Genomic DNA, 17848 nt, shown 5'->3' with positions numbered 1-17848 from the left:
GTCTGACTCTGGTGTTTGTGGTTGTCCCAAGCTGTTGCCTTCTGTGTAAATCACTGTCCCCTGCCCCACTCCTGTAGCCTGATTCTCTTTGCCCTCTAAGACTTCTTTTTTGTTTTCCCAATCATTCTGTCCTCTCCTGGCTAGAAATTTAATTAGAGTCCCTGTTCCCCAAAATGATCTGAGACCCAGTCTTTTCCCTACAGCTCATTCCAGCAGGGGTTGGGTTACCTTATGTTGAGCAATCAGACTTGGTACACTCAGTATGCATCTTTCCTTAGACCCCTACTAGATCCGCCCATTGGCCATGCTAGGGCCCACGTAACTATGGTCTTAAAGCTCCTTATGCTAAGTAGGCTACTGCATAGAGTCAAGGGGGCACACGTAAACCCCTCCAAGAAACACTTCTGACAGGGGAGCCCTATACCTGGCACACAGAAAAGCAGGTCAGAGCCAGGTTGATGTGAGGCTTGGAACAGGAACAGAAATCCATATGGCTTGTACCTTGGTGATTTTACACACCTAAAGAGCCCCATAGGGACCACCTGAGCATGGGTGACATTTCCTCACTTGTCTCCCCAGCATCTGACTATAGTAATTGTAATATGTGTCTGTCCTCTGTCCCAGTGTTGCTGCCTACAGGAGGTTATGAATGACTCTGCCTTGTGTCCAGAATCCCATCTCTGATAATTAGCCACTACTTTGTATTTCACTAGGACCCCCTAGGTGAAAAATTATGTGGTAACTTGCCCACGTGGAAAGTTTCTTTTTAGACCTGTCGGACAAAGGTTGTCTTAAATTCTCTAAAACAGAGGGTTTATACCTGTTGTTAAAATGTCTATTTATTATTATTGCCCTGATTATTCTCAGTATCCATGTAAATGTCCAGCCCTTTCCTGAGGTCCCCTAAGCAGTTTGTCTTGATATCTTGTGGCAATAAGTTCCACTGATGAATTGTACAATGGCTGAACTAACTACTTCCTTTTATTAATGTTAAATTTGCGACCTCCTGATTTCACTGAGCATCCTGTTGTTCTTGAATGAAGGGAGAAGGTAAGTAGGAGTATAAGCTGGCAGGTCCAAAAGTGATGTCCCTGCATTGCATGAAATAGAGCCTGGTGCTGGGTGCCAGGAATGCTCTCAAGGGCTTCTGGACCACCAAGAGTGTGGCAATGGGTTGCACAGTAGTCCTTGGTGTCCCGGGGTAACAAAATATATAGCGCTAGGCTAGGGGCTTAAAGGTAACACAGAAAGAATGCAGCACTGATTTGGGGGGAGGGTGTGTCCCAGTATAGTTACTCAGATGCTGTGCAGACCACATAAACCCACTGATGTTAATGATATTAGATTCCCCACGTTGTCATTGGCAGAGAAGAGGGAAGGTAGGAGTGGAAAGGCCTAGGAGACAGAAATCCCCTTGTAACCACCAAAAAGCAGCCTCCGGAGGGGACAGCATGAGGGAGATTACACTAGCAGAGATACCTTTCCCATGTTTCCTCTTCCCAGCCTCTGCCCTGGGTCCTATAATACTTGTTGGGAGTATGCATAGCTGTATTTCAACACAGCTGCTCTCCACAGGGTGACAGATCATTGAAATGGTGAAAATTACAAAGGAAGAGCCAGAAGCAGTTTCACCTTTGCCCTTAACCCTCTTTCCTCTGCCTGCTGCCTCCACCTTCCCAATACAGAGACAAGCACCTACTGCCCATGGAAGCTATTTCTAAGCAATCCCGGGCATCTGGGGAATGAGACTCTGAACAAATATTGGAGCGTGCGCATGCATGCACACACACACAGGCACATGCACACACACGGTGCTGCAGTAGAGTCAAATATAGACCTTGGGGAAGGGGGAACAATGGCAGGGGGTTGGGTTACACTGCTGTAGGGCCAGCAGGCTGCTGGCGTGTATTGTGGGCCAGGGCAGACTGGGAAAAGAAAAGGGGGGTGGGCGTGGACTTTTGTTTTAATATGTAAACCCCAGCCTGGTGTTGTGCAGTGTGCATGTGCAAGAGAGTGACCTGGAGTGAGAGCCAAGCTAGGAGATGTTAATTTGAGTTGGCAGGTCTGCAGTATTTGTGGACTCTCTCCAGCTGGTTTCTGCTGTTCCCCTGTCTCCTTTGAAGGATTAGAGTGGGCAGGAGGGGGTGCATTTCACTGGGCTTCTGCACGGGAAAGCTGGGGGTTTTTTTGTTTGTTTGGGGTTTAGGGGTTTTTTTTTTCCTTTTTGCCTTGGGGAAGGTTCCTCAGTGAAGGGGAAGTGGCAGCACCTGTTCCCTCAGCTCAGCATCTGCCTCGTGCTACTGATGTCCAGCTGCCTCCAAGGAGCAGGTTCCAGACGACGGAAGAAAGGAAAGCAGCTCCAGTCAGTTTTGACAGGTAATTTTTTCTGTCTCTATGAGAGTGGTGATGGTAATTTTAAAGGGTAGCTGGGGGGTTGCTCTTCAGCTAGGATATGCCACAGGGATGAGGCACAAATGCATCAGGGTGACAGGTCATTCCAACCCAACCCCAGGTTCCCACTTTGTGGGATTTTCTTCAACAGGGGAAAATCTCTGAACAGATTCTTAGGGCTAGAAAAAAATCCTTCCTAATTCTGACCCAGCAGCTGTTCAATCCGAGAAGCCTCCAGGGATGGGATGGCATAACAGTGAGCAGAGCACAGTCTTAGCCTGCAGTACAGTGCAGGAATCCTTTTTCCAATGCCTGACTAGGTCTCCGGGAGGCTGGACATGGTGATCAAAGTCCTAGATTTAGGACTCTGCCCTGGAGGACAAGAGCCCTTCACTCCTTAGGAAGTTTCATCTTGGGTCTTCTCCCACTCCTTTTTCCATTCCCTCCCCTCCCCACTCCTTCCTCTTTTCTATCTACCTTCTTTATTTCCCCTCTCCCTGCCTCTTTCTCTTTGTAATAATCACATTAAGACTGCTGACAAAAAAGGAAAAAGCCAACAAGTTTCATCTCTTTAAATTCGCCCATTTTGCCTCTCTGAATTATGTTCCCCATGATTCCCCCTCAGTGCCACAGTTCTCACCTCTGAGAGAAGCAGAATGGAAAACCCTGGGTCCTATACCACTTACTGTAATCTAATGCTGTCTCCCCCTCCAACAGACAGCAGTGAGTTGGGAGTACATATTGGTATACATACATTGACATCAACAAGGAGTGGTACTCATTATGCAAGCATGTGCACACATGCACAACACACACCATCACAAGTACAAAAATATACAGGATATCAGCACAACATGCACACATACACACACACAATGATACTACAGTCTAGCAGATGCAACATTCCTCTTGACACATGCTAAGTAAACTGCAGCTTAAATGCATAGGGGTCTGTTTGTACAATGGCTTCACAATGCGCAGTGTCAGTACAAAGTCATTATCCCAGTAAAAGGTGTGAGTGCAGGTGAGGACAGAAGACAGGGAGAGGTAGGAAGAGTGAGTAATAGCTAACAACTGCTACACCAGGGTGGTGTCTGAGGAGGTGGGTGCAGGCAGTGTTGTTTCAGGGATGAGGAGTGGGGCTCATGGATGAGCAGCCCTATGGCAAAGGTGCTGACAATTAATTCCTTATGTGTAGGTAGGATTATCAGAGCAGAGAAAGCAAGTAGGAGTTCTGGGCACTGTTCAAAGAAGACAGGAACAGAGAGAGGAAGCTCTCTTTGTTCATCTAGCAGCACCAGCTGGGGGGCAAGTTGGGAATGGAGGGAGCAGTTTTCATGCTTTTAGCAGAGGAGGGGAAGGTGTATTATCTCTTCCCCCCTTCCCCCCCAGGCTTCCTTTTTCTCAAAGCCATAGTATCAAGAGAAGGAGAGAGACAGTTGCACATGGAGCTGGGACCATGAAGGGCCTTGAAGATGAAGATAGTGACTTTGCAGCAGATGGAGAACCAGACAAGACCCCTCAGGGTGGAGCTGATATAGCTGTATTCCATATACGCCTGAAAAGATGGTTGAAGTCTCCTGAACAGACTGGAGTTGGATCTATGTGGCCTTGGGAGGCCATACGCCTTTGACTGACTTGCAAAGGAAAGGTTCAGCAAGGAAGGTCCACAGATGGTGGCAGACTGAGATGCTCATTTATGTGCTCAAAGTCTGGAGATCTCAGAACCGAGAAGAGAGAGGAGGTCAATGAAAAGGGAGGTGGTTACATCAGAGCTGTGGCTGAGAGCCTTTCTCCATCCAAGAGCCAGGATATCTGTCTCAGTGATATTCAAGTGGACAATAGATGCTTCAGGCAGGGAAGTGGTTTCAACAAATCCATACTTGAGAGTATTAGGGTCCCAGGGTCAATGCAGTTTCCTTGAGGAGGGCTGCAGCTGCTGTAGTTTTAAGTGTGGTAAGGACAGAGATGCCAAGGAAAGAATGAATGAAAAGGGGACTGCCATAGACCCAGGGTGGAAAAGACATAAGGTAAGGGTAGGGAAATGGGAGAAGCCTGTCTGATGGAGAGAGGACTGGAGGATGTTAGAATAGGAGATATGAGCACAGAGTTCATAGTATCATAGTGCTTAGGGTCGGAAGAGACCCAAACAGATCTGACCCCCTGTCCCAGGCAGGAACTAGTGCCAGGGGCATATCATCCCAGCCAAATATCTGTCCAGTCTCCTCTTGAAGACCCCCAAGGTAGGAGAAAGTACCACCTCACTTGGGAGCCCATTCCAGAGCCTGGCAGCCCTAACCATAAAGTAATGTCTCCTGATGTCCAGCCTGAACCTTAGTTAGTGGCTGTGGTGCTGTTGCTGATTGATGCAATTCTGGAGTGGGAAGAAATGGCAAACACTAAGCACCAGGTGAGAGGAAGAAAGTGGTCAGACTATGGGGCAAGCTGGTCATGCTGAAGAATGAGAAGTGTCAATGTTTTCAGAGGTTACACAATAATAAACAAGAAGGAGCCCTACCAAGTAAGAGAGAGGTCCTGGAGGGGACTAGCTGTTCTTCCTTGGTCTGATGAAGGAGGCTCTGAGGTATCAGTACCTCTCCAGATGATCTTTTAAAAGCTTCCAGTTCACAGGGCCTTTCAAGTCCTTCCCCCATGAGAAATGACTGCCAGAATTACTATGTGGGCCTACCAATCTCTTGGGTTGAAAATGGCAGGGCTTGTAAAATAGCATTTGGCCTACACGGGAAGGGCTGAAGAAAGAGCTTTCACTTAACCCAGGTAATTTGGCATGTCCTTCTAACACCAGACTAGAAGATAGAAACATTCTGCAAGAGACAATTAATACCAAAGATGAGAAATGAGTATGCTTGGATAGAAAACAGAAACAAATATGAGCATTAAACCCCACTTCAACCAGGCTTAGAATATGCAGCCATTAAAATGTAGCATCTTTATGTGACGGGTCCAGACAAGGACTCACTCCCACTGCTGCTTCTGTTGGTGAAGTGGCACTTGTGCTAACGCCACTGTAGCAAATCTGAGGGAGAGATGCCTGGAAGGCCCCCAGGCTCACTCTGTCAGTCAGAAGCTGGTTACAGTGCTTGGTTCTCCTACCCCAGGCTTGACTCGGTGTCCCCTGTGATGAGTGTGTGCAGCAGACAAGGCTAGGCCATGTCCAGCATCTGTGGTTTGGGGGCGGGGGGTGCGCAGGAGCCTGCCTGGGAGCTCTCCTTGCTGGCAGCTTGTCTCTCTAGCCCTGGAGGTGGATACCTGGCACCTACAGCCATTTATCCCCTTATTTTTTCTCTCATGCCTACATCCCACTCCATGTCAAGTCCCCCCAGACCCCTTCTCCCCATCCATCATCAGACTGGAGCACAGGGAAGGGGTGGGATATTCACCACAACACTGCCCACTGTGGGGTTCAGGGTTAGGCCTGAGCCATCTACAGTGCTAGTCCCCACAGAAGAATCCCCCTGCCCCAGGCTTGGGGCAGATCCCAGGTGGTGGGGGGGCTCTTCTTTGCCCCCCTCCCCACACCTTCTCCCTGCAGTGCAGCAGGGCTGGAAGCTCTGGGCCTACCCAGCGCGCGCGCGCGTGTGTGTGTGCATGTGCACGCACGCACACATGTGCTTGTGTAACCCTTGGCCAGCCCAGCCTCTGTGTGTGTGTGTGTGTACATGCACGTGTGTGTGTGTGTGCATGCTCATGTAACCCTGGGCTGGGCCAGCCTCTGTGTGTGTGTGTAACTCTGGGTCACCCCAGCCCAGCCTGTGTGTGTGCACATGTGTGTGTGTGCATGCTCGTGTAACCCTGGGCTGTGCCAGCCCGTGTGTGTGTGTGTGTGTGTGTGTGTGTATGTGTGCGCGCGCGGTCGTGCAACCCTGGGCCAGCCCAGGCCGTGTGTGTACGTGTGTGTGAGCGGGGAGGCGGGGAGCGGCGGTGCGGGAGGCGGCGGCGCTGCCAGGGCCGGAGCAGCGGCAGGTGAGCGGTGTGGTGCTGAGCGGTGCGGTGCGGTGGGGCCGGGCGGTGCGGTGCGGGGCTCGGCGCGGCTGGCGGGAGGGAGGCGGCGTGCCCCGCGCCGGGCGGGAGCGGGATGTGCAGCCACACGCAGCCCCTGGCAGCCGGCCTGAGCGCGCGGCGGCGGCAGTGGCGGCGGCGGCGGGGAGCCCGGAGGGAGCCGGCGCCTCCCGAAGCCCCGCAGCCGGGCCGGGCGGGGCAGGGCCGGGCAGGGCAGGGCATGGCCGCCCGCCCCCGCTAGTCCGTGCTGCCCCGCGCCCAGGAGCCGCCGCGCTGCCGCGATCGCCGAGGTGAGGAGCCAGGGGGCGGCGGCAGGGGCCCGGCCGGGCGGGGGGCGTCGTGCGCGGAGGAGGAGGAGGAGGGCGAGGGCTGCCCCTGCCTCAACATGGGGGGAGAAGGGGACCCCGCCCCGCCCCGCCGGCTGCAGCGACCCCCGGCTCTGGTCGTGGAGCCTGTGGCAGGGGCCGGCGCTTCTCCCAGCGCATCCCCCGGGGCAAGGGGGGGGGGGGGGGTCGGTTCGGGAGTCCCAGCCCCAGAAAAGCCCTGAGCTGTGGTCCAGCCATCAGGAGGGGCTGGCGACCGCCCCTGGACACGGGGATGCGAAGGACAAGGCACCCCTGTGCCCTGGCTCTGGGCGGTCATGCACACCTCCTGCCCCGGGGCTGGTGCTGAGCGCCCTCGGGCCCCTCAGGGCTGAGGGCATCCTGTTAGCTAGAGCAGGAGGTGCTGGCCCAAGCACTGAGCCTCACAGCCCCTGCCCAAGCCTAGGGGGAAACGACCTTTGCAATGACACCCGGGTGGCAGCTCGAGGCTGAGCTCCCGGCAGGAGGAGGAGGAGGAGGAGGATGCCAACTGTTCAGCCCTAATCCCTAAATTATTTTAGAAGATTCGCAGGAATCACTTCACCCGCTCCTGGAAGGCAGCAGCTGTCAGGCGGTCCACCCTAGCACTGCACAGGTTTAGGACAGGAAGTGAAGGAAAGCCCTGTGTTCATCCGTAGCGGTGTGTGGGGTTTGGGGTGGTAGAAAGGGACTGGCTGAGATGGCCTGTGGCCAGGACAGTGGGGCCGACAGCCCACAGGGTGATGATTGTCAGAAAGGCCTTATGATCTTTCATGACCCCAGGTGATAAGAGCTTGATTTAGTCATTGGAAAGGTGCTTCTGGCAGCATCATTTGGGCCAGTCCAGACCCAGACAGACAACCAGCCCCTGCCTGCAGCACTTCCTGGAGCAAGTGCCTGTCTTTTCTTCACATCCTGCTTTTAAATATTGGCCCAGTCTGACTGCGTAGGTTGAGATCCCATCTTCACGTGGAACAGCCCCTTGCTGGTAACACTCACACATTTGGATAAAGCTTGCTCCATTCTCCGTTCACTATTCTTCATGGGCGGTTGCTTCATTGCTCATTACAGTATTTTCCCTGAGTGATCTTGCCCTAGAACTTCATGCTCTTAAGAGCCAGAATATACTCAAGCAGGCAGTGAGGGAACAAAGTATTTTTCAGGAGTACAAATGCTCCAGGAGGACAGGCAGTGTCTAGAAAACACCTGGGTTGAGGAATGTTGGCGCCCTGAGTGAGGCGGGTTAGGTGGAGGTTAGGTAGGAGGGACATATTTGCTTTTGCTCCTTTAAGCTTCAGTCCTATGTCTGAGGGCCTTTGCTGCACACCCATGCACTGCAAAGTGATGTTCTGTGTGGCATTTACTGCCTGCTGGAGATGCAGGGACTTGCCCTGATCCCTGCCCCCTTGAATCTAATAGAGACAGAAGGAGCTTCTGAATTTAGCTACCAGTTTTAGGTTTGCTAGCTGCAGCTCACTGCCTAGTCAGAGGACACCAAGTCACCAGCTGCACAGCCGAGAGCACTGATCCTGGAGGAAAGCAGGGGATTCTCTTCCCCTGGGCACCTTAGAAATCAGTAGACTACAGTTGAGATGCACTGGTGGAGTCATGTAGGAGGTCTCAGTATTTAACAAAGATGGGAAAGGGGGAAGTGGATATTAGGCTGAAATACACAGATTGATTGATTGATTGATTGATTGATTGATTGAAGACAATATCAGAATGGGGGTTCACACTCTCCTAACCCATGATGGAGCCAGGAGGTGGTCTGAACTCTAGCATTACTGCCAATCCTCATATTCAGCTTTATACTTCTGTCATATATGTTTAAAAGGACTGTTCAACTATAGATGTCTGTAGTACAGAAAGGATCCTGAGCAAGAGCATATCCAAAAGAAGCACTGAGAATGTCACAAGTAGACAGCCCTTATACAGTTTAAGCAATCACAGAACGGAGAAATGGGGAGGTGTGAAGTGAACCTAGCAGAGCTGCGGTGTAGTGAGCTTAGGGCATTTCTGATCATGTTTTTTATGTACCTTTAGGTGTTTCTCTCGGTGGGGCCACACTGACCATGCTCAGGAGCTGCTGTCTTCAGCTCATGTCCTTGGTTTGGATTCTCTTGGCCCATCACCAGCTTGCCCAAGGTGAGATTTGGCAGAAATGTGTTATTTTCCAGTTTCCATCCTCCCAAACCTACGTGGGTGATCGTAAGGTCTCCTCAAATCACCACTGTCCAGCAAAAGAAAAACTATCATTGCTTGAAAGAATACAGGACCTGCTTCTCAGGCATTTTGTGAGGTTGCAATCAGAAAGGGTCCTTTGCCCCAAATTTCATGAGGTTCCTGTTGGCACAGGGCTGGACAGGCAGTAAGAAAGGAGATTCTTTTGGGCTGCAGGCTCACTGGCTCTGTGCCAGAAGTCTTAGATTATGCTAATAAATGTGACATTCCCAAGAGGCAGGGAAGGACAGGAAGAGTCCAAAAGGCCAGCTTGGAACCTGGGAATGGAGATCCCTTCCCAATGTGACTAAATGGTAGAGTCACAAAGCACCTACCACAGCAGGATTGCTTGTAGACATGAAAGAAGGCAGTACTCAATCATGGGCTGACCTGATCCACAATGCTTCTCTGTATTATCCATGGCATGTTCTGGGGGTTTCTAGTTCTGATTTTGGCCACAGGAGTCTGTCTCTCACTTGCAGTGAAGGACTTTAAGGTGCAAACACAAGAATACCCCATCCTCCCTTCCTTTTTCTACTGTATGTAATGCCGCTTAGAAAGTCTCTGACAGTCTGCTATGAGCTCCACTGATGAGACTACACCCTGCATGGGCCTGGAGGATGGACTTCATTTGCTAATAATTCACCATCTACCAGTCTGGGACTGGGACTAAAGGATGCTCAGCCTCCCAGATAATAGCTTGATGTCATGAAGGTGGCTGCTGCACTCCCACTGTACCCATGCTCTTCCGCTCACTTTGAATCTCACTCATATTTCCAGTGTGCAGTGACACCTGCTGGACAGGCTACAGGTGGAGAAGCGGTCTTCTCCATGCTCCTGTCTCTCTAAGTGAAGCCTCCTCACTGGCCTGGTTGCTAAGATAATGTGGGACTGAGAGCCCTGAACTAGGCCTAGTGGCCCCTTCTGATCCCTGCAAAGCCAACTGTTATCAGTGCCGGGACTCTACAGGGGAGAGAGAGCTGGTGCCCTGAGACAGAGAGGCTGAGGGCAATAAGTGATCAGCATGCAGAAAGACAGAAAGCTGGACATGAAAGAAGACACCTGACTGGAGAAAACAGGCCAGTGCTGGGCTAGCATAGGGATGAGAGGCAGCAGAGCCAGGCCACAGCTCAGTTACAGCCTTTGGGGTGTTTAAATAAATAAACAGAACTTAACACCTGTCAGGCTATTATCCCACACTCTTACCTTACGCTTATGCTTGCAGCCAGGTCACAGTGACTCCAACAGCTCTGGATGAGTGACTCTCTCCCCAAAGACTCTCTGTCTTCTAGAGGCAGAGACACTTTGGGGAGAGAGCTAGTACTTACTAACCCATCTCTCACCTGCTTATCTCATATCCTCCTGGAGAAACTTAGTTTTCATCAGACATGCTTATGAGCCTCTCACTTCTTTGGTGTTTAGATCACCAGAAAAGTGAGTGGGCCTCCTTGAGCCCCATAGATAAACAACCTGGTTATTTACTGTATTACAGTATCATCCAGAGCTGCAACTGAAGGCTAGGCCCTGTTGTGTTGGACATTGTAAATACAAACTGTATACAGGGTCTCTGTCCAGAGAAATCTCTGATCAAATGTAAGTGATGTATGAAGAGTGGTCACGATAAGGAGAGTATGGAGAGTCTTGATGCACGTGGGTAGGTTTGTAACTCCAGGCCCAGCATTTTATCCACTACCTGTGTCATAACCCTAATTTCTGAGCTAACTGTAGCAGGGACTGTCTTGTGTGTACCATACCTGACACAAGAGGCCTGAGTTCCCCAAGTGCAACTGTGCTACAAGCACTGATTTGTTCTTTACATTCAGTTCTTTCCCCCGTGGTGTGTTCTCTTGTAAAGCCATCAGACCCTGTGGGGTGGGGTACCTGGCATTTTTTAAAAGGCCTCAGTGACATAATGAAAAGCAGTGGGAAATAAGCAGAGGAGGAGGAAATTGATGACTTTAAGGGAAAACAGGGCTGCCTGGTTCAGTGGGCTCCAACGTAGGCCGATTTGAGTGAACAGGAGCCCTTGGCATGGGCAGTTCTGGAGTTCTGGAGCTCGTGTGCACAGCTTGATATTAGCATGCCCTCCTTGTGTAGTAAATTGTCTGTGCCCTGTCTTGCAGGTGATGACTGCAGTGAGCACTGTAACCTGGCGCACGGGTGCTGTGACCAGGATGGCAAGTGCAGGTATGATGTTTGGGTCTCCAGTTGAACAGCAGTCATGGCCAGGACAGCTGATCTCTCAGTACCTCTGACTAATTCCCCATAACCTCCAAATCCCTATTTAAGCTGAAGAGTGCTGATAGTGTTATCCCACTCAGCTCATCTAAGTTCCCAGAGTCAGATGCTCCCCCATATTGAGTAGACACCTTCCCAGTGGGAAAGTTTGGTTCCTGTGCCATTCTGTTCTACAGACCTTGCCTTTAGATCACGTCTGAAACCAACCAACTGGCACAGTTCTGTAAGGGCCAAGTGGGCCCATGCAAGAGAGATCTTTAGTGCTCAGATACGATGGGGATGCATGTCCTAGAAGGACCTCAGATAAACCACGTGGCAGCTCCCCAGACAGCATTGCATGCCTAGAAAGCAGTAAGCTCCTTTGGATTGCAAACTCTTTGTAACTGGCTCTTCATGTTAGTGATAGAAACCAGGTGCTGCCCAAATACTAATATCTACAAGATAGCTCATTTCTGTAGACAGTGAAGCAATTTGGTTTCTGGGGGTGTTTTAGGGTGGCGAGGCCAAATTAGAGATGCTGCGCTCTTCTGTATGGTGGCCATATTGCTGGTTACTACTTTCATTCTGGACTGTTGGCTACAACTTTCAGTCTGGAGTCTTCAGCTTCTTCTTTGAAGCCTTCAGGAGCCTGGCAGCTCCTTTTCAAAATCGTTGAGGCCTGCAGAGCCTTTTCATCTAGCCTGTGCTGCTTCAGGACTTTTACTATCTTGCTGTATCATTCTCTGCTCCAGAGAAAAGAAGTTCAGAGCTGCCATCTTTCTGGAGTCTTGAGATTGTGGGGGTGGCATTGCCTTTGTGAGCTTTAATTTGGTGATGGTTTTGAGTCCTGATTCTTACATCTCTACCTCTCTGTCACCTCAGCTCAGCTCAGTTCTGCTTCTACCTGGGTGCTCTTAACACTTCCTCTTTCCCCTCTGGGAAGGCAGGGATTGTCCAGCCCAGAAACAGCTTTGCATTTCTTATAATCACCAGCCACTGTTCCATTAGGGCCAACATCCTGCTGTGTGCTTCAGTGACTGCTTTCCCATAACTCTTATGGTTACCTTGTAACTATGGTGATTCCATAAATGGACCACCTCTGGAATGCTGTATGTGGCTTCACATCTGGATTATTGCGCATACTCCAGTTTTCTCAATTAAAGAAGAATACAGACACACTTCAGTAGTACAAAGAGAGGTATCTGCTCCCTGCCCCTTCATCTGTCTGCCTGGCTGAAAGGGTGCAGGAATTTTCTGGCTGTCTAAACTCAGGGGAAAAGAAACGTGCAGACTAGCATTTAAAATCAAGGCTGTTGAGCCACAACTCTTGGGTTTTGGCATGAGCTGTATCTCAGCATCTCTCTTGCTCCTCCAGTTCCCTCTCTCTGCTTTCTGTCCTCCATCTGAGAGGATTAAGGAGTAAAATGTTGGGAAGGGGCTTTGATGACAAAAAGACAGGGAAAGCTGACTGCAGCTTCCCCAGCAGTGGGTTTTATGAGAGAATGCTAATCTGGGAGCGGCACTTGATGGCTACTCCGAACAAGGCACTGGGACCAGGGGGTAGACAGCATCTATTCCCTCAGCTTCCTCTGTTGGCTTAGGTGGTTTCCCAGGAGAAGTATGTTTCTGCATCCATGGGATTCTCTGAGAGGATTGCTCCAGCCCTATGCACTTTCCCGTGCTAGGATATTGGCATGAAGGCAGCATTCTGTAAATGGTTATGTAATCTCATTCTGCTCTGCTGTGCTGTTGCTGGGAAGTCTCTGACTAACCTTCTTTTTTCCTCCTTCAGGTGTGACCCAGGCTGGGAGGGTGAGTACTGCGAGAAGTGTGTGCGGATGCCAGGCTGCCTCCATGGGACGTGCCACCAGCCTTGGCAGTGCATCTGTCACAATGGCTGGGCAGGAAAATTCTGTGACAAAGGTAGGTCTCACCAGCTGGATCAGGGATGGGCTTGAGGTTCAGCCTAGGGGGCTGTGAGGACCGGCTTGTTGGGTGGAAGCAGCTCCAGGTGGAGAGAAGCTGAGGTGCTGCCCAAATGCCCTGTGACACTGGGTGGAATGTGGAGGGCACAGGGGCTGGAGGGGGCCAGGTTTCCACCCAGGTGCCCAAGATATATCTCCACAAGATGGTAGTTTTCATCCTTTCACGGTTAGGGCTGCACACCCTAAATGGAAGGGTGGTGCTGTGTCTGCTAGCAGAGGTTTGGTGGCCACCTGTTTCTCATTGTGATGCCTGTGCTGGCTCCCTGGGGGATGAGGTGTCATCTTTCTGTCACAGCTTCAGCCCACTCCTTCCCTTTATGTGGCAGAAGGTCAGGCTGCTGGGATCTGATCCCAGTTGGCAAATCTGGGGATGCTAGAAGGCCGGCTGACCTGCGGAAGGGCGATGGGCAATATTTGCTGCCTTTCCCACGCTACAGCGAGCAGTCTGCTGAGCCTCCTGCTTCCCCCAGCACTTCCTGCCTTCAACAGTCAGCAGGGTGGGATCCCCTTGTGCGTTTCCAAATGGAAGCAAGTGTCCAGGATGGAGGGGAAGCAGTTTCCCTGCAGAGCTGATCTAGGCTAACCAGGGTCTCCAGCATGCTGTGTGCCATTATATGTCAGCCTTTCTGCAGTGCTCGGAGCAGCTAAGGGCTTTCCCTTCTCTACAACTCTGCATCCCTGCCAGGGGGACTAACATGAAAGCACTGTGACAGCCGCAGCTGAAGCAAGCCGCATGCGTGCTAGCCAAAGCCACTGTTGTTATTTGGGTGGAAGCAGCTGCTGCTGTTGCTCTAGCTTTTCTCCGACAGGGCAGGTTGGAGTATTTGCATTGGGCTCATCTCTCACAACTGCCTCCTCTTTTTCTTCCCTCAGATACACACATCTGTGAGCACCAGCCTCCATGCCAGAATGGAGCCCAGTGCATCTACGATCGAGATGGGGAGTACTCCTGCCTGTGCCCCGAGGGCTTCCATGGAAAGGACTGTGAGATGAAGATAGGGCCATGTGAGAAGGCAGGGTGAGATACAGCAGCAGAGATGGGGTAGAGCAGGCAGGGAGATTATATAGAGCATTAGCTCTGGATCCTACTCTACCAATCAGTGGTGCAGCATGAAGTTAAGCTCAAACCATCCTGAGCTTTGGTCCTGTGTTAGGTAGAGTCTGGGCTCTTGTTCAGAGCTGATTCCTGTTCCTGGGTACAGAGGATGCATCCATTTTGTGCTCATGGAGACCTGTTGGGAGCCACCCTTTCCTGTTTTAAGGGTTGGTCTGTTCATTATGGAAAATGTGACTGTACCTCAGGTACTCTGAACACTGATATCACTGGGAGGAGCAAGTGTGTCCTAGGCATACCCATGTCCATGTTTAGGGAATCTTTGGTTGGGGGGATGGACTTTTTTCTCTTTCAGGTAGGAAGGACCCAAACACCTGCCCTTTTTTCTCCTCTGATCACTGAAGGTGAACTTACCCCTACTTCCTGCCCCCCACCAGTGCAAAGCCTGGGAACTCTTAAGTCCAGAGGGGTATTTTATGCTGGATGCATGCCCCTCTGGGGCTTAGGCTGTGTTCAGCCCCAGTCCATGACCTTTCCTTGCTTTCCCCTTGCAGGTTTCCATGCAGGAATGGTGGGCAGTGCCAGGATGAAAATGGCTTTGCTAGTAATTTCACCTGCAAGTGCCTGGCTGGCTTTGTTGGTGCCCGCTGCGAGAATAACATAGATGACTGCCTGATGCGCCCCTGTGCCAACGGTGCCACCTGCCACGATGGTATCAACCGCTTCTCTTGCCAGTGCCCAGCAGGCTTTGAAGGGCGTTTCTGCACTGTTAACATTGATGACTGTGCCAGCCAGCCATGCAAGAACAGAGCAAAGTGCTATGACCGCTTCAATGATTTTGACTGCTTGTGTCCAGATGGTTTCACTGGTAAAACTTGTGAGGTCGCCACTGCAGAACCAACCTGGATCACCTTCTACCATCCAGCTGACAGGGAGGACAACGATCCTGGGAGAAGCACAACCAGTGAGTACCCCTGGGTTACTCAGCCTGAGCCTGTCAGAACTGTGGTTACTGGGAGGCGGAGCACCAACCACAGCGAAAAAGCCAGTGAAAGTGGGTTGTTGAAAATCTCTGTCAAAGAGGTGGTGACCCAACGGGACTCAGGGCTGAGTGAGGCCCAGCTGGTGACAGTGCTGGTGTTTGGGGTGCTCACTGCTGTGCTGGTCCTGGTCACTGTATTGTTAATTCTGAGGAACTGGCAGAGAGGGCGCCGGAGATCCAACTGGTGCCAAAGCCCCTCACAGTCTGCAAGGAAGCTACAGGAGCAAGAGTGTCAAGTGGGCATGTTAAATGCAGTCCTGATAGAGCCCAGGAAGACTACAGAGCTGTGAGGACTCTGGCATTCTCAGAGTTGGGCCCTGGCAGGTCACCATGCCAACAAACCCTTCGAATCATGCCCTGGGAGCCATTCTGGTTGAATATTTCCAAAGCACTAAAGGTCTCTGGTGCAAACTGATCTGTGATTCAGTAGGGAAGCATTCCTATGGACAGCAAATCCTTATCTGAAACCACAGCTCTTCAACCTGGTATGACATCCTGGCTGCATCTAATCTTATTTTCATCATCTAGGCACCTTGAGCATCCACGGGAGTCAAAAGGGTTGCACCAGAAAAGCCCACCATGGGAAGCAGCAGCATGCTGATTTTGGCAGCTAGCACCAAGGGACACTGGTACCATCTTCTATGCACTGAACCAAGCTCCTGGGACTCAGGTTGGCAGTGCCAGAGCAGGGGCAGGGCACAGCTTTCTGCACTGGGTGGTCCCTTGCCATAGCCCTTGCTGGGGCCTCTGGACCTGGACCACAGCCCCTGCTAGGGCCTCTGGACCTGTTGCTTCTCCTTGTGCTCTGCTCTGGAGTCCCCTGGGGCTCCCAGCTCTTTCTGCAGGTCATAGTTTGTCCATGTCAGCTTCCACCTCTCCTGGAAGCAAACCAGCCATCTGCCTCTGTGGCCTTGTGGGGAGCCAGTTTGGAGGAACTCGGGAGACCATTCAATACTCCATCGTGCCCTTTCTTGGCTCAATACAATGTCCCTCCCTCTTGCTGTTGGCCTAGGGGTTGCGAGCATGTTTTGTACCTCCCTCCCTCCGTGATCCATGTGACTTTCCCCCCCTTTATCAACCCGTCTCATCTAGTTTGGATGGCAATTCATGAAGCTCCCTCCCTGCCTCAGCATGCACTTCCATCTCACTGCCCACTGATGGGAAGGGACAGAGCTAGACTTGCTGCAAACGCAAAGCCAGCTCCCTCCAGGCTTGATGAGGACCAGGTTTGCCCTCCCCACAGGTGCCTTCAGGTGGAACTGGATGTGGAGAAGGCTGGAAGGGAGCTGGGGCTGGTTTGGTGGTGAGCCTGGTTCCAGTTCATCACTTCCCCCTCTCAAAGCATGCTACCAGGAGTAACCTACAACCAGGCATGGGAACACTTGAAGACTAGGCCTTCCGCACAGGATGCAAAGGAGGTTAGAGATTAAATCCAGAGCCTGGGATAGCCCTGGGGAACAAAGAGGTGGCATTGCCTTCAAAGTTGCCGTGACTGCACCTTTCAGTTTGAAGCCCGTCAAAGGCATCTAAGAGAGTGGGATACAGGTTGTAGCTGTATTGGTCTATAGGCAAAAGGAATCAGCGCTCATGGCAGAGGTGATGTCTTTTATTAGACCAATTAGATATTTGCAAAACAATTCTTTATTTGCAAGCTTTTGGGCGCACACACCCTTCCTCAGGCTTAGGAAAATGCAAAGATTGTAAAATTTCCTCTAGGTAGAAATGAAAATTCATATGAATAAATAAAGAATAAAGATTTTTTTCTGCAAATATCTAGATGTCTAATAAAAGATATCACCTCTATCACAGGTTCTGATTCTAAGAGAGTGGGGCATGTACCTAAGGCATTTCTTGCCTAGTTTGATCCACTGAGCCTGGACTGCTCCAGTTAGAGAAACCCTCCACAGGGGCACAAGGCTCTTTGTGCCTCCAAGGTGTGTGCTGGGGGGAGAGGGAGGAAGCGTTAGAGCAAAGCCTCACACAGGATGGAGGGAGTCTCCCATGCTGTATTCAGAGGGATGCAGAGACCACGTCACTTCCAGGGCTGAGAAACCAGATAGCAGGCAAGAGTGAGGTTTCCACATGGAGGAAGAAGCAGAGCAGGCAAACAGACTGTGGGGAGAGGGGACAGGGGCTTTACCAGAAAGATTATTTTTTTAATACAAGGATGGATGATGTAACTTTATCAAATAAAACAAATGAAACACCAGAGCCAGTGTCCCCTGCCCTCAGAGTGCCAAGCATCAGCTACTTGGCAGACCCCTTCCATAGTGGAGCTGTTTTCCTGTCTCCCCTAGTCCATTCTCCCCCCAAATCTTTGCCAAAGCAGCTCTCCTATAACTCCTCTCATCCCTGCCGCCAGCAGCATGCTTCAAGTGTGGCCTTTGGGCTTGTGGCTGTGCTTAAGAGCTGCTTAGTGCCAACATGCATGAGAGAGAGGCCACCTGATGTCAAGAGGCTGGGTTACGACCTGAGCCTCTGGTCAGTGCACAGGCAGGGCTGGGGCAGCGGGATCCTGCAGTCTTAAGGGAGGGAAAGGAGCCCCTGTGTCTCAAGACAGCTGCTGGTGCTTTGGGAC

The 17848-nt window shown here is 51.2% G+C and overlaps 1 protein-coding gene across 4 annotated transcripts; it reads left to right on the top strand.

Moving 5' to 3' along the window:
• The first annotated feature begins 2004 nt into the window (after window positions 1–2004).
• Window positions 2005–17479, top strand: DLK2 (delta like non-canonical Notch ligand 2). 4 transcript variants are annotated; one of them, XM_059716591.1, is made up of 7 exons: window positions 6300–6375; window positions 8796–8897; window positions 11096–11159; window positions 12982–13112; window positions 14048–14192; window positions 14783–15192; window positions 15799–17479. In XM_059716591.1, the coding sequence occupies exons 2-7, from the start codon at window positions 8825–8827 to the stop codon at window positions 15882–15884; spliced, it is 909 nt and encodes a 302-aa protein (XP_059572574.1). In that variant the 5' UTR covers window positions 6300–6375; window positions 8796–8824; the 3' UTR covers window positions 15885–17479. The 4 variants fall into 4 exon arrangements, with proteins under 4 accessions (XP_019356207.1, XP_059572574.1, XP_019356210.1 ...); XM_019500662.2 differs by lacking the exon at window positions 6300–6375 and adding an exon at window positions 2005–2376 and having other exon boundaries at window positions 14783–17479; XM_019500665.2 differs by having other exon boundaries at window positions 6303–6375; window positions 14783–17479.
• The last annotated feature ends 369 nt before the right edge of the window (window positions 17480–17848 follow it).

This window comes from Alligator mississippiensis, chromosome 1 (genome assembly GCF_030867095.1).
Source record: "Alligator mississippiensis isolate rAllMis1 chromosome 1, rAllMis1, whole genome shotgun sequence".
Taxonomy (NCBI): Eukaryota; Metazoa; Chordata; order Crocodylia; family Alligatoridae; genus Alligator; species Alligator mississippiensis.
The sequence above is the reverse complement of the archived record's forward strand: the minus strand, read 5'-3'. Positions and strand labels throughout refer to the sequence as shown.